This window comes from Leopardus geoffroyi, chromosome E3, assembly GCF_018350155.1.
Source record: "Leopardus geoffroyi isolate Oge1 chromosome E3, O.geoffroyi_Oge1_pat1.0, whole genome shotgun sequence".
In the NCBI taxonomy this organism is placed as follows: Eukaryota; Metazoa; Chordata; class Mammalia; order Carnivora; family Felidae; genus Leopardus; species Leopardus geoffroyi.
The window spans coordinates 7,004,341-7,018,960 of record NC_059340.1 but is presented as its reverse complement, the minus strand read 5'-3'; the positions used below and the strand labels follow the sequence as shown (position 1 = coordinate 7,018,960).

Genomic DNA, 14,620 nt, shown 5'->3' with positions numbered 1-14,620 from the left:
GGAATTAATTTGGGAAAAATTTTAGGCAATCTTGTTTAGTCTCACAAGAGGCACTCAAATCAGGACCCTCTGGAAAGTAGTAAGTGTGGCCAAACTCCAAGGCATTTATTAGGATTTCTTATACATCTGAGAATTTACGTTGGTCAGAAATCCTAGCAAAGGTGGAAATGCTTCCAGTTTAACTCAAGCCAAAAGAAATATTAGAAAGGCTGCTCTGGAGGGGTGCCTGGGTGGCTCAGTAAGTTAAGCATCTGACTCTTGATTTCAAGAGATCTCATGGTTTGTGGGTTTGAGCCCCGTGTCAGGCTCTGTGCTGACAGCTTGGGGCCTGCTTGGGATTCTCTCTCCCTTGCTCTCTGCCCCTCCCCCACTCCTCTCTCTCTCTCTCTCTCTCTCTCTCTCAAAATAAACTTAAAAAAAAAAAAGGAAATTAGACACTGAAGAAATAGCTGATTTAAAGGTTTACTTCATATGTTAGAAGTAGATCCCTCTGTCATACCATTTGCCACGTGTTGGGATTTTGTCTCAAAAGCCAGGCCTATTGATACAAGTATCTGGATCCAACAGTCAGTTCTGGATGAATCCAAGCCCTCCTGTCCCTTAGCATAATAACCTCAAGCTTCATCTGTGTTGTAGCATGTGTTGTAGCATTCCTTTCTGGGGTGCCTGGCTGGCTTAGTCAGTAAAGCATGTGACTCTTGATTTCAAGGTTGTGAGTTCAAGCCCCACATTGGGCATAGAGCCTACCTACAAAAAAAAAAAAAAAAAAAAAAAAAAAAAAAAAAAGAATTTCCTACTTTTTAAGGTTGAATAATATTGCATTCTGTGGATAGACCACACTTTGTTTATCTATTCATGGTTGGATGAACACTTGGGTTGATTTCACTTTTCTTGACCTTTAAAGAAGGAAATGGCATAATCTCATCTGTGTTGTCAGAGCATCAGGGATGACTGGAAAGACAGGTGACCTGGGAGGACTGTGCGCTACTGGATGCAGACACATTTAGACAGGAGCAATCTGGGTGGAGAAAAGGACCAGAGTGAGAGCATAATTCAGCTTTGGATGGTTGGGAGGATAAAGAAAAATCTGAAGGAAGGAGAGGAGGTGGAGGGAAGAGAGGTTGTTTTGGTTTTCTTTGGGGATGGGGTTGGGGGGGGGATCAAGCTGGAATCTGAACTCTTGATTCTGAGGGGTCTTCAGGACATTCAGGTGGAAATGCTGGGGGACAGGTGTGAAAGCAGTGTGAGATGACACAATAATTATAAGAGGGATCAGCAAACACAGTTGAAAGGAAATGCCACCCAGGGTTCCTGGCAGCCCTACAGTTTTTTATTTTGAGAGAGTGCACGCACACTTGCGGGGAAGGGGCAGAGAAAGAATTCCAAGCTGGCTTTCGAACTCATGAACTCACGAACTGTGAGATCATGACCTGAGCATAAGCCAAGGGTGGGGAGGCTTAACTGACTAAGCCACTCAGGCTACTTCAGCCCCTACAACTTCCTAAAGCTGCTGGGAGAACCTCTCCAAATCCGTTAGCATGGTACATAGTGCCCTCTCGTGACAATAAGGTGCAACTGCAGCTGAGCCTACAAGCTAGGGAGGAAATGTTTTTCTGAATCCTGAAGGCAGCAGTTCTGTCCCTTAGCTGAAGGAAATCTGACACTGACTCACACACTGTGTTTTAAGATCCTCATGTAAACACTGGATGCTCAAGGGTCCAGGGAAGCTGACTGCTCCTTCAGTGCTGTGAGCCTAGGAGGCACCTGTGAGCACAGTAGGAATGGTTCGTGGACAGATGGAGGAGAAAGGCAAGGTCAAAGGGGTGTAGTTAAATGAGAACAGTGTGTATATTGAAATTATTTTGGGGTCACCCTCATGGTTCCACATTTCCTTTCAACTATTTTACGAAAAAATTTTTAATGTTTATTTTTGAGGGAGAGAGACAGAGCGTGAGCAGGAGAGGGGCAGAGAAAGAGGGAGACACAGAATCGGAAGCAGGTTCCAGGCTCTCAGCTGTCAGCAGAGAGGCCCATGCCGATGCCAGGCTTGAACTCACGAGCTGTGAGATCATGACCTGAGTCTAAGTCAGACGCAACTAACTGAGCCACCCAGGTGCCCCTACTTTCAACTATTAATGTACAACAATCAATATTTAATTTTCCAGCCAGGCAGCTTTAGTTTGAATAAATTATCTGCCTGGGTGGTCCCTAAGAAACAGAACTACCTGGAAAACATTTTGCTTTGGGGTTCTTTCTTTTTTTAATCTTTCTTTCTTTCTTGTTTTTTTTTTTTTTTTTGTTTGTTTTTGTTTTTGTTTTTAGTACACTCCACACCCAATGTGAGGCTAGAACTCACAACCCTGAGATCAAAAGCTGTGTGCTCCACTGACTGAGGCAGCCTGGAACCCCTTGCTTTGTGCTTCTTATCTCCTTCTAACTGGCCCTGTCACAGTTAGGGAAAGGTCATTTCAGAAGTCTGCACATTTCTTTTTTTTTTTTTTTTTAATTTTTTTAACATTTATTTATTTTTGGGACAGAGAGAGAACATGAACAGGGGACAGTCAGAGAAAGAGGGAGACACAGAATCCGAAACAGGCTCCCGGCTCTGAGCTGTCAGCACAGAGCCCGACACGGGGCTCGAACTCACGGACCACGAGATCATGACCTGAGCCAAAGTCGGCCGCTTAACCGACGGAGCCACCCAGGCGCCCCTGCACATTTATTTCATACTACACCCAGAATGTCCCAATGGCAGAGACCTCCTGCTGGTAGGCTGTATCAGGATGAGGTTTGACTATAGTGAATGAGATTCCAAATGAGAGCGGCCTAAGCAAGACAGAGGATTATTTTTGTCACGTTTGTAAGGTCTGGGTTTAGGCAGTTCAGGGCTGGATTGGTGGTTCCACTGGCACCTGGTACCCTGATCCCTTCCAGCTTGCTGCTCTCCTATCCCCAGGGTGTGGTTCTCAATGTCACAGTCCAAGATTGAACTCCAGGTATTACATCCATTCCCAAGGAGCAGGAAGAGAAAGACCAAAGGGGGGAGGACGGCTCACCCCTTCCCTGTAAGGGCCTGACCTGGGAAGTGCATGGAACACTTCTGTTGTCTTGAGGAGTGAATAAATTAATAGAGTTTTGAACAGCACTTGGCTTAAGAATGCCTTTCTTTCAATAACAACCATGATAGTAATACTTAACATAGCTAATAATGTTTGAATGCTTCCTATGTACCTGCTACTAAAGAGCGTTACCTGTGTTAGACCACTTGACCCTTTTCAAGTGGGATATTTTCCACACTGGTGCTATTTCACAGACAAGCGAACAGGTAGAGAGATCATACAGTTATAAATGGCAGTTATAAATTCCAGTCAAAACCATTCAATTGTATTCCAGAATCTGCTTGCTTAACCAGTAAGCCATACTAACTCAGTGTACTCTGTTTTGTCTATATATATTTTTGGAGGGGTATTTAGTATTATTTTAGTAACTTATTCCCATATCTAAAGACAAATTGTTCTCAGGCCACTGCAGCCTGGTCTGTGTTTGGTTCTCCAGACCCCTTACACAGCCTGGGTAGAAAGGAAGTGTGGATGGGATGTGGGATATGCCTGGAAACTGGAGACAGAAGGGCTGGGAGAGTTCCTAAAGAGGAGTGGCAAATACCAGATTCAAGGTCAAAGATGGGAAACTCTGCTGCAAACAATAAGCTATATAAATTGGGACATCCTGCTCAACCCCCAGGAAAACATGTATTCATTCCTGGCTATTTTGTTTTTATTCTGTTTAAAGCTAATGTGGCTGGGTTTCTTTTTTATTTCCCACTATTTGTTGTTGGTGTGTAGGAAATCTATTGATCTCCTGTATTTGCTTGTCACCCACATTTTTGAACTCTATTTTAGTGAAGTGGCCATTGATTTTCTTGAGTTTTCTAGGTAGGAAGACGTAGCATCTGCTAATAAGTGTCATTCATTTCATGACTGTCAATATTTGAACTTCTCACTTCCTCTTGTCTTAAGGAATTAACTTAGAAGTTCTAGAAAAATATTGAATAATTGTGGAAATAGGCATTCGTGATATTCCTGACATGAATGGGAATGTGCTAATGTTTCGTAGAAGTATGGGAGCTGGTTTTTTTTTTTTTAACGTTGTATATATTTTTCCAGGGTAACAGAAACTGTTGGCGCTTACCTCCAAATAATCTTCCTCCTTCTTCTGTGCTAAAAAATGCCCTCTGATTTTGACAAGAATTGACAGAAAACTCTTAATCTCAGGGGCTCAGCCTGTGGCATGAAACTGACTTTGGTCGGTGAGATGTAAAGGGAGGTCGGCTGGGGGTGGGTGGGTCTGTCTTCCTAGGAAGGTTTTCCTCGGTGATAAAAGGCAGGAATTGTGGGAGGAAGAATTTAGGCCATTATCTCAAGGCGTGAGTCCTGACTTTGAGCTGAAGTAGGCTTCTGTCTCCTAACACCTAACACCTGCTGCAGTTATTATTGTGACCAGTAGGGGGCGACCCCAAACCCATAGAGAAGGGGGGCTGTTGTGCCCTGAGAAAAATCCCTCGTTTGAGCCATCTGCAGTCAAATACGATATTCCTTGCAGCTGAGGGGCATTCCTAAATGACACATTTGTGCAGGAAGCCTCCTTCTGTCACTAGTTTATTCTGAGTTTTTGCCTAAAGTAGGCACTGGGAGTTGCAGTTCAAAGCCAAATGCAAGCCCTTGAGCCAGAGCAGGTGAGAGCTAGGAGTATCGGGTCAGCAATGAAGAAATTCTGGGGCAGCCACGGGGGAGAAGCAGATCCAGCGGGGCTTAGGAGAAGCATTCAGTCGGGTCTTTTCAGTTTGGGCCACCCGGGGTTCCTTCTTCTCTCTGCCAGCTCTTAGCTTAGGAATGGTCGATAGCAATTATTCACCTCTCAGGTAGAAAGCATTTCCACTTCCTGGAGCTCTCCTGCTGTCGGGGATCTACACCCAGCCACCTTGGCTTCCTAGGTTCCAAGGGAGCTAACGCATTTCCTGGTACTTAGGCAGGAGACCCGGCCCAGGTGCGCGCGGCCAGCCTGCACCTTTGCCTTTGGACCACGAGGGGGCGCGCGAGCAACGCTGAAGCTGCGTCTGGAGAGCTTGAGAGGAAGGTCTGGGAGGAGGCTCTTCACCCAGGGTACGCAGGCAGGGTGGGGCCGTGTAAGGGGGCTAGAGGGAGAGACGAATGAGGTCTGAGCTGTAAGAGCGAGGAAAGACGCAGAAAGGAACAGCACGGATCGGTTTGGAGGCTGGTCTTGAGAGCAGCTACCCTGGGAGTGCAGGCAATACTACTGGAGGTGGATCATCTTGAAAATTCTTCCTTGGATGAGACCCAGGAAGCTTCCAGATGCTCCAGCAGCAGGGATCAGGTGGAGTGAGCAATCAAGGGGACTGAGGCAGGAGGCCTGTGTGGGACATGACAGCCTAGGGAGGAGCGTGCTGCCAGAAGTGATTCAGATCAGACTACCCCACAGCTCATAGCCAACCTCTCAGCAAATTCAGTGCTCATCGGGTCCATCCGCAAGTCCCCGTAGGCTTGATCCCCAGAATATATCCTGACTCTGGCTGCCTATCTTGACAGCTACTACGACCGTGATCCAAGTCCTTCCCCCGGCCTTGTATCTAGTCTCCTTGTTTCCACTCTTGCGTCGCTGTGGTCTGTTCTTCACATAACAGCCAAAGGGATATTTTATTTTTAAAGTTTATTTATTTATTTTGAGAGGGGGATAGGGAAAGAGAGAATTCCAAGCAGGCTCCGCACCGTCAGCGTGGAGCCAGATGCGGGGCTCCAACCCATGAATTGCGAGATCATGACCTGAGTTGAAATCAAGGGTCTGAGGTTCAACCCACTGAGCCACCCAGGCACCCCAAAGGGATATTTTAAAAACCTAAATCAAATCATATCACCATCTTTGTTAAAACCTACCAGGCAGTGCCATTTGCAGTAGAAACTCCTTCCCAAGGCTGACAAAGCTCTTATACAATCTGGCTGCTATCTGCCTTTTCAACATCTTCTCTTATGACTCTCCTCTTGTTCATGATGTTGGAGTCCACTGGTCTTTATTCTGCCTTTCAAGCACCATGATTGTTCCTGCCCTGGGGACTTGGCCTTTGCTGTGCCCTCTGCCCCAAATGCTCTTCCCCCTGGTTATTCCCATCTTTGATTCCTTTCCTTTCACTTGGAAAGGGACAAAAAAGAGATGAGGTGATGGGGTGGTGTGGGATGCTTAGATAGTGTGGAAATTAGCTTCCTTCAGTGTCTTTCTGGAAATCTTCCCTGATTTTTCTATCTGAGAGATAGCATAGAAGGAGTATGTGTTGGAATTAGTGATAATGGTAGCGGTCACGGGAGGAGGTAAGCTTCGGGTTGAACCTTGATGGAGGGTGTTGTTTCAATAAACAGAATTGGGGCAAGCTCCAGGCAGGAAAGGGTGGTACCTACTTGTCCTGCTTGGTCTCCAATGCTTATTAGAGTACCAAGCAGAAAATCGATACTCAGTATAGAATTCTTGAGTGAATGCACCAATAAATAAACAAAAGAAACAGAAGAAAACACTAAACATATCTGACAATCAGGTCTACTTGGCTGGCACAACAAGATCTAGTAGCACGCTAGGCTGAAAAGGCAGCGGTCAGCCAAACTGAAGAGGACCTTAACGGAGACTAGGGTTACGTCTTGTAGCCCTTTGGCATCTCCTGCCCATCCCTGCAGTCTAGCTGGTCAACTGTCCCCAGAGGAATCTTCCAGAGAGACGAGGTAGTACTAAGGGACTGAGGAACTGCCAAGGAGATAGTTTGTGGCAGTGAGGCCCTCCTGGGGTGGGGCATCTTTAAAGTGCGCTTGAACTTAGGATCTGTTGCTGGTTCTCTGTTGGGCAGGTGGGAGGTGCTCAGGGAAGGACACACATTTGGTCCTCTGGGCCCTTTATCCTCCCTGGTGAGCCTGGGGGTGCCCATGGCCCAGCTCCACTCTCAGTCATGTCCCTTGTCAGGTCCCTGTGGCCCTCCACTCAGCCGTCTCATGCCCGACTGGTCAGGAACGGTCTTTTTACCTCTTCTTGGCCAGCTGTCTTGGCCTTCACACCTCCTCTGAAATCTGAATCCCTCCAGGAAGTTTCTCTGGGTGTCTGAGTGGCTCTGTGTCCCTCTCCCCTTCCCCCACAGCTGGCCAGGACTGGGGTCTTCTGAGGTTCCCTTTCCTGACCCACTCCCAAGCCATGTCCCCTGTCGTAGGTGGGGCGGGGTCTCACATTTCAGTCTGCCTTAGCCCTGGCCTGTTCTGTGGACTTTGGGTTTCCTTATTGATCTGAAATTCTCCCATCACATGGTTTTCTTTATTTGTTCAGTGTCATGTGGTTTGAAATGTCAATGGCTATATTTTTCCCTCTTGACTATTGGGATATCCCCACCTGTAGCCCTATACTGTTTATTTGTTTGTGTTTTTGTCTTGGAGGAGAGGAATATGGATTTCACATAGACTGAAGAAACTATTTCTCAGTTTTGATTTCCAAACTTGGTCAAAGTATCACAAATAAAAAGTATAATCTTAAAATTTAGAGTTTCAAGAAAAATAAAAGAGTCAGCTTAGAATTCTGAATGCTTAATGAGCTCAGCTCAGCTCATTTCACTTGGAGAAATCCAGTGTAGAGGCTGAGGCTGGGAAGGAAAGGAAGGTCTCGTCATAGAGATTAGCTTAATGAAAAGGTCAAGTGTGAGCTCTGCTCTGTCTTTTGGGGTTTAAACCTGTGGATGGTGGTGGGTAACTTGGTTAAACACACACACACACACACACACACACACACACACACACACACATGCATACAAGTGAACATCAGATTCCTGCTTTCCTGGGAGTATGTCCCGGAGAGAGGAAGCGTCTCGAATGAGCTATGGTGTGTGGCTCCAAGGCAAAATGGTGTGGGAATGATGGAGCACTGGAATGGAGGGCAGTGTTTCACAGGGAGGAGGGAGGTCTGGGGCAACTGAGGCACAGAGGAGGCTTGGGTTTGTATTAAAGAGGTTCTCCAACCTCACAACAGATGGGACATCCACAGTGGGCTCCTAAACAAGGCCCAACGGACCAGGTGGTCCATGCCACGCTACAGTTGACACCCCAGGTCATGATGCCCAGAAACGCTGCTTTGAGTCGATGCCGAGAATTTCAGATGAATCAGAGGCTTAGGAGCACAGGACGAATGGTAACATGTACTCATTATTTTTACTCCATTGCAGTTGAAAAATCTCTTCCTACACTGTGTGCTAGGCAAGGTGATTACTGTTGATTTGATTCTATAGATTAGATAATGGGGTTTTGCAAGAGAATTTAGCAGTGAGTCAGCTCAGTGGCCGGCATTCAAATCTTCTGTTCCCTGACTTCTCGCACTGTTCCCTGGGCCCCACTGGTGATGCTGACGGTGATTTCTAGAGCTCATCTTCTGGCGTTCTGCAGGAAGGGTGACTGCTGCACCTGAGTCCCCTTGCGGCTGTCAGCCCTGGTTCCCTGCCTCTTGTCCTACAGCCCAGTGAGGGGCTGGTCCAGGCTGCTGTGCACTATGCGACAGAAGACTGTGTTCTTAGTTCTCCAAGGGGAAACTGTCAACGACACCCAGGACAGGTAAGTGCCATTTCCACTGGGGAGAAGGTCTCCCCTCACCTCAGTCTCTACTGTGTTGCCCCCTGAATCCAGTGCAGATCAATATCTTGTGGGTAGAAGTCACTGGCCCAGCACTTGATTGTATCTTCTCCTGGGGTCCTGGTGATGGACATAGATGGGGGATCTGCGGGGGGACAGAGCGTGGACATGGAGGGTGTGCCCTAGATGACTCCCTGCTCGTGTCCCTTCCCTCCACTCTCTGGGTGTTGGTGATGAGCAGAACTCCAAGTTTTGTGTCTGCCTCCCCAGGGAAGCTTTACAAAGATCAGGGAAGGCTGAGGGTTCCCATGTTGGATCATGGAATGACTGTGGCCACCCTCTTGCTCCCCTGTCCCACCACCATGTACTGACATCTGATGGCAAGAAATTGTGAATGCCTCCATACAGTTTTTATTTTTTCCCAAACTTCTGAGTGGGCTTTGGGGCTCTCTCCTCTCCCAGGCTCAGCTCTAGGCCTCAGTTCTGCCTGCAGCTCTGTCCATCAGATCCTTCCCTGCTGTATCCTGTAGGACCCTCGTTCTCATCGCCTCCCAAACCAACGTGTTAGCTTGTGCCGACCAGTCCTGTCGCAGGCAGGCATTTTACATGCCTGCCTCCATCCAGTGCCAGGCCAGGAGGCATCAGCATAGAGACACCACCATGGGATGTGCCTGAGATATTCCCTGGGTTCCCAGCCTGAGATCACCTTGGTCCTTCTCAGCTCAGCTCGGGAGGAGCAGGGCACAGGAAGTGGGGGGTACCTTGTCGGTCCAGGAAGGCCTTGCCATATTGCAGGTACCTCCGCAGCATCGCCGGGCACTCCTCTTCCAGATAGGCCTTGGCCCGCTGCACGTAGACCTCTTCTGCCTCCCACTTCCGCTTGGTGTTCAGAGCTGCTGGGTCCTGGGGGACCCAGCCTGGGATTTCTCTGTTGAACTCGATGAAGTTCTGTCCATCGTAGGCATACTTCCAGAATGCTCCACTGCTTTTGTTATTCAGGAGCTCACAGCCAAACCTTCCCTGAAAGGTGTGAGACCCTGTACCCTCCCCGGGCCCCCAGGAAGTCAGTCAGCCTGGCATCAACTCCGTCTTAATAACTGCTATTCCTACACAGTTTGCAAAAACAGCAGGAAGAGTGGTTTTGGAAACCTAAGCACACGGTCCCTTTATCTTGACAAATGGGTTATGAGCCAGACATACAGCAGACAGAGACAGGGAAAGTTGCTTTGCTTTGGGTTTTAGGCCCGTCTGAGCAGAGAAACATTCTTCCCAGCTGGGGAGTATCAGGGAGCTAGAGACTAGGCACAGGATGTCTAGTCCCTGTGCATCATCTCATTTAGTGAACTGTGAATGCACTGGGAGCTCTTTTTATATTTTATAAATTCTTTTATTAAACATTTTTTAATGCTTTATTTATTTATTTAATTTTTTAAGATGTTTATTTTTGAGAGAGAAAGAGACAGAGACAGAGACAGAGAGTGGGGGAGGGGCAGAGAGAGAGGGAGACACAAAATCTGAAGCAGGCTCCAGGCACTGAGCTGTCAGCGCAAAGCCAGATGTGAGGCTCAAACTCATGAACCATGAGATCGTGATCTAAGCTGAAGTCAGACACTTAACCGACTGAGCCACCCAGGCGCTCCTATGTTTTACTTATTTTTTTTTTTTCAACGTTTATTTATTTTTGGGACAGAGAGAGACAGAGCATGAACGGGGGAGGGGTAGAAAGAGAGGGAGACACAGAATCGGAAACAGGCTCCAGGCTCTGAGCCATCAGCCCAGAGCCTGATGCGGGGCTCGAACTCCCGGACCGCGAGATCGTGACCTGGCTGAAGTCGGACGCTTAACCGACTGCGCCACCCAGGCGCCCTTGTTTTACTTATTTTTGAGAGAGAGAGAGACAGAGACAGAGAGAGAGACAGAGTTGGAGTGGGGAGGGGGCAGAGAGAGAGAGGGAGACACAGAATCCAAAGCAGGCTCCAGGCTCTGAGCTGTCAGCACAGAGCCTGACACAGGGCTCTGACTCATGAACCGCGAGATCATGACCTGAGTTGAAGTTGGACGCTTAACCCACTGAGCCACCCAGGTGCCCCATCGGAAGCTCTTAGAAACCTGACACAACCACACTGAAGTGCTGTCTCTGAGTGAAATAGAATTTCATATTTAGAGTTTTATGCAGATTATGAAATGTCCCCCATTTCCCCCTCTCATTTCTAAGTGGAGCTGATGTCACCACTGGAGTAAATGTGATGTGATCTCTGCTTTCCTCTTCTCCAGAGTTTGATATCTACATTACAAATCTCGGAGGCCCCCTCTCTTCCCAGCGAGCCACAAGCCTTGGAAATCAGCCTCCTTAGGGAAGGGGACACATGTCTTCATTTTGGTGATAAAGGGAGGTGTTTACCCAATACTGATTAGCGCTGAGGGCACAGGTTCTCATCTCAAGCTCCCTGGCCTCAAGTGGCAGCTCTCTCCCCACCCCCACCTGGCTTGTGCACCAACTTGGGCCTTTAACCTCTCTGGGCCTCTGTTTTCTCATCTTGGAGACAGCGATGGTGACAGTACTACTTTAGAGGGTGAGCGCGAGCATGACGAGTGTTAACACCCGTGCCTGGTGCCTAGCAAGTACTCAATGAGTGTTCGCTCCCTTCCTTTTTCTGCCACCCTGTGTTCATCTCTTTACCCTCTTTCCTCATAGTTACTCGTGTCAACATTTTTATTCCAGCTGGTGAAATGTCTGCTGGTGTCTCTGGGCACTGTGCATCAATCACCCTGTCCTACTTCTGACACACTCACTGGGCTGTCTTCCTTACCCGGGCTTCCCATTCCTTATCCTTCAGATTTCTGCAAAACTCTGGCCTCCTTTAGGAAACTTCCAGGTTCCGTGTAGCTTCTTAGTACTCAGAAACCCATCTTTCGACGCCCGCCCTACAATGACTTAGCATCAACAGTTTGCCAGCCTGTGACTGGCTGACTTGGGGAGCGGGCAGTGTGCAGGACTGCGTGCTGGGCTGGACACATGGGAGCCAGTCCTGGTGCCCTGCACTGTCCTGGCTCCTCAAATGCCTCCTACCACAAGTCCAGATGAGCCCTCATGGAGAGGAGGGCCTTTAGGATTCCCTGTACCTCTAGCAGCATGTGGCTTTGAATTCAGTCCCCACTAGCTCCCGGTATGGGCCATGGTTGGTGCCAGGCACTTTCTCTCAATCATGCAACACATTTCATTTGAGCAGGTGTTACTGGCTGTTCTAGGGGATGGGACTAGAGGGGTGATCAAGACAGATGAAGTTCTAGCCTTTGTGGAATTCACATAGGTAAGTTTGATGGAATCTCTTGGAGATTCCAGTTTTGCCGATTCAGACCAGGCATTAAGATGCGTTCACTGTGAAATGGCTAGTGACTGGCTGGGCTGCGATGTGAACCCACGTCTGACCGACCCCAGGGTGAGCTCACTCCCTGCTCGACATCTCTGGGCAGGGGAGTCTGATACCTTCTAAAGTGCCAGCCAGCAGCCCCAGACGGATTGGGGTGTGGAGCTGAGAGGTCACATGTGCCTGGGTGAGAGTTGACTCTGACATCACTTCCTGTGAGAGCTGAGGCCTGGGAGTGAGGATGGGGACATGACAGGGCAGGCGGAGAGCAGCTGCGTTGTGGGGTGGGGGTGGGGAGATGCAGAATGTCCACATAGTTCTACTCTGCTTTCTGTTCCTTGTTAGGGATGGGGATTCGTTCCATCCTGCTGATCCCTTTCCACTCACACCTGCAGGGCTAAGACCCTCCACCCCACCCTCCTTGGTCCACTGACCTTCTCTGTCCTTGTAATAGTCCATGATGTCCTGCAGAGTCTCCATGAAGATGCTCTCCCTGGCCTGCTGAAGTTCACTCTCCTTCTCCCAGTCCTCTATTCCTTCCATCTGGCTCCATGGGTCCAGGGGTATGGCCTTCCTGCTTTTATTGTCATAGTGAAAGAAGACCTGGTCATTGAGGTAGGCAGTGGCCTGGAAGCTAGGGAGGCTGTCAGTGGGCCTGGACACCCCGGTGTAGAGGAAGCTCAGACGGTAAGACCCTGAAAAAGAGGAAGAGACTTTGAAGTGTGGGGTCCATGCAGGCCCAACGTGGGGCAGCAGAGGGCCAGGAAGGGGGATGTGGTCACTGCGCCTTGGCCTCTGCAGCCCACAGCCTCACCCCACTGGAGGCTCGCTCGAGTGAAAGGGCCCTCCCAATTCTAGGGATGGTATTTCAGAGACCATTCTGTAGCTTGTCTTGGCACGAGACAACACAATACTTCTCAGCCCCCTTGTAGGTATATTGGGATCATGAGACTGAGTTCTGCCAAAAGGGGATGTGAATTGTAGTGATGTCTTTCTTCTGGTCTCAGGCCCTATTAGCTGGTTTGTTGTCTCTGTCTCTTATTTAGGTGGTGACTGTGGAGGCCTCAGGATAAAACAGAATCCCTGGATTCCCGAGTCACCCCACAGAAGACAGGAAAGTTGCCTTATCTGTATTCACTTTACATGACTAAGAAATAAACAATGTGTTGGGTTAAGCCACTAACAGCTTTGTTACTGGAGCACAACCTAGTCTAACCTAATCTAATACATATAGTTCGAATGTGTAGGAAGAATTTACCAGCAAACTCAGGAAATGACCTAGAATGGATCTAGAGCTCAGAATTCCCAGGGCTGTGCCTTATGTTTTGGTATAAGGCAGGGACTTGGAGAGGAGGACATCGCCATAATTAATTCATGATACAACTCACAGGGGTGCTAAATGTTAATCACATTTAGAAACTAATTAGCAAGAATAATTTCAGTACTTGAACTAGGAATCTGCCACATGACTACCAACATTATTAATTCAGTAGACCTCAAGTAAAGCATATTACCCTTCATAATGTGGGTGGGCCTCACCCAATCAGTTGAAGGCCACAAGAAAAAAAGCCTGGTCCCCCAAAGAAGAAGTAATTCTACCTCCAGACTTCCTTTGGTCTCAGGACAGCAACACTGACTCTTCTCTGGGTCTCTACCTGCTGAACTAGCCTGTGGATTTCAATTGCACAAGCCAATTCCTTAAAATCAATCTCTGTCTGGATATGCATCCTATTAGTTCTGTTTCTCTGGAGAACCCTGGCTAATACAAATTTTGGAGTAGGGTGTGATTAACATTCTCAAATAAAACCTATGTTCTCATAGTTTGTAAATGTAGCAAACTTAAAACATGCACACTTTGGCTTATATTTCTTCCCCCTGAGATTTTTGGCTGAGAAACAGCCTCATTTTCCTGTTCTAGAGTTGACTTTGGTTCTTTCAAGGTTCCAGCTGGCCTCTCTCCCAGTAACTTGCCTTCAGGGTTAACAGTGGCACTGTGGGGGGAGGGGACAGATTTCTTTCTAGAACCCTCCAGTTAACCTGCCTTCATATCTGCCCCTTGGGGTTGCTCTCTCTTCCCTGAGAGTCAGATTCCTCCAGCCCTTGGAAGAAAGAAAAGAACAAGAAGTTCTACCTGTGTGGCTCCTGCCCCGTCCTGGCTGTATGACTCTGGCCAGGTCACTTCACCTCTCTGGTCTTAGTTTTGTTCATTTGTAAACTAAGGGGTTTCAGATCTTTACGGCCTCATTTAGCATGGGCCCAGAGGCTCCCTCGGTGCTTCTAGAAGTTTCTGAGCTGAGTTAGCTGACAGCCTTGGCCTCCCATTCACACAGTCTACTTGTGGATCACAGCTGTAGGAGGGGCCCTTCTCCAGCCCACCTGTTCCATTTATTACTTCCCCTCCGTTCTTCTCCAGAGCCACCCTTACTTCCTCACTCACCAGCTTGGGTCTCCTGAGGGACTGCAGGACCCAGAAGGAGCAGCAGGGACAGCAGGACAGACACCATTGTGCCCATTGTGCCTGACTGGAAGGTTCTGGACTGCCTTGGGTCCTGGAGCTCGGAGCAGACTACTTGGAGATAAAGCCAGGTGTAGTTATGG

General features: G+C 48.3%; 1 protein-coding gene and 1 long non-coding RNA gene across 2 annotated transcripts in view; one reads left to right on the top strand and one right to left on the bottom strand.

Moving 5' to 3' along the window:
- Positions 1-3,145, top strand: part of LOC123589196 — a 28,383-nt gene extending 25,238 nt beyond the window's left edge. The window contains exon 2 of the long non-coding RNA XR_006708209.1: positions 2,957-3,145. This is a non-coding gene — a long non-coding RNA (uncharacterized LOC123589196). The remainder of the gene's footprint in view (positions 1-2,956) is intronic.
- A 5,071-nt stretch (positions 3,146-8,216) lies between these two features.
- AZGP1 (alpha-2-glycoprotein 1, zinc-binding) lies at positions 8,217-14,571 on the bottom strand. The gene is given in 5 exon segments (XM_045460937.1): positions 8,217-8,698; positions 8,701-8,799; positions 9,416-9,691; positions 12,457-12,717; positions 14,460-14,571. Coding segments are annotated over 5 exon segments (876 nt in total). The 5' UTR covers positions 14,536-14,571; the 3' UTR covers positions 8,217-8,534.
- Between the last annotated feature and the right edge of the window lie 49 nt (positions 14,572-14,620).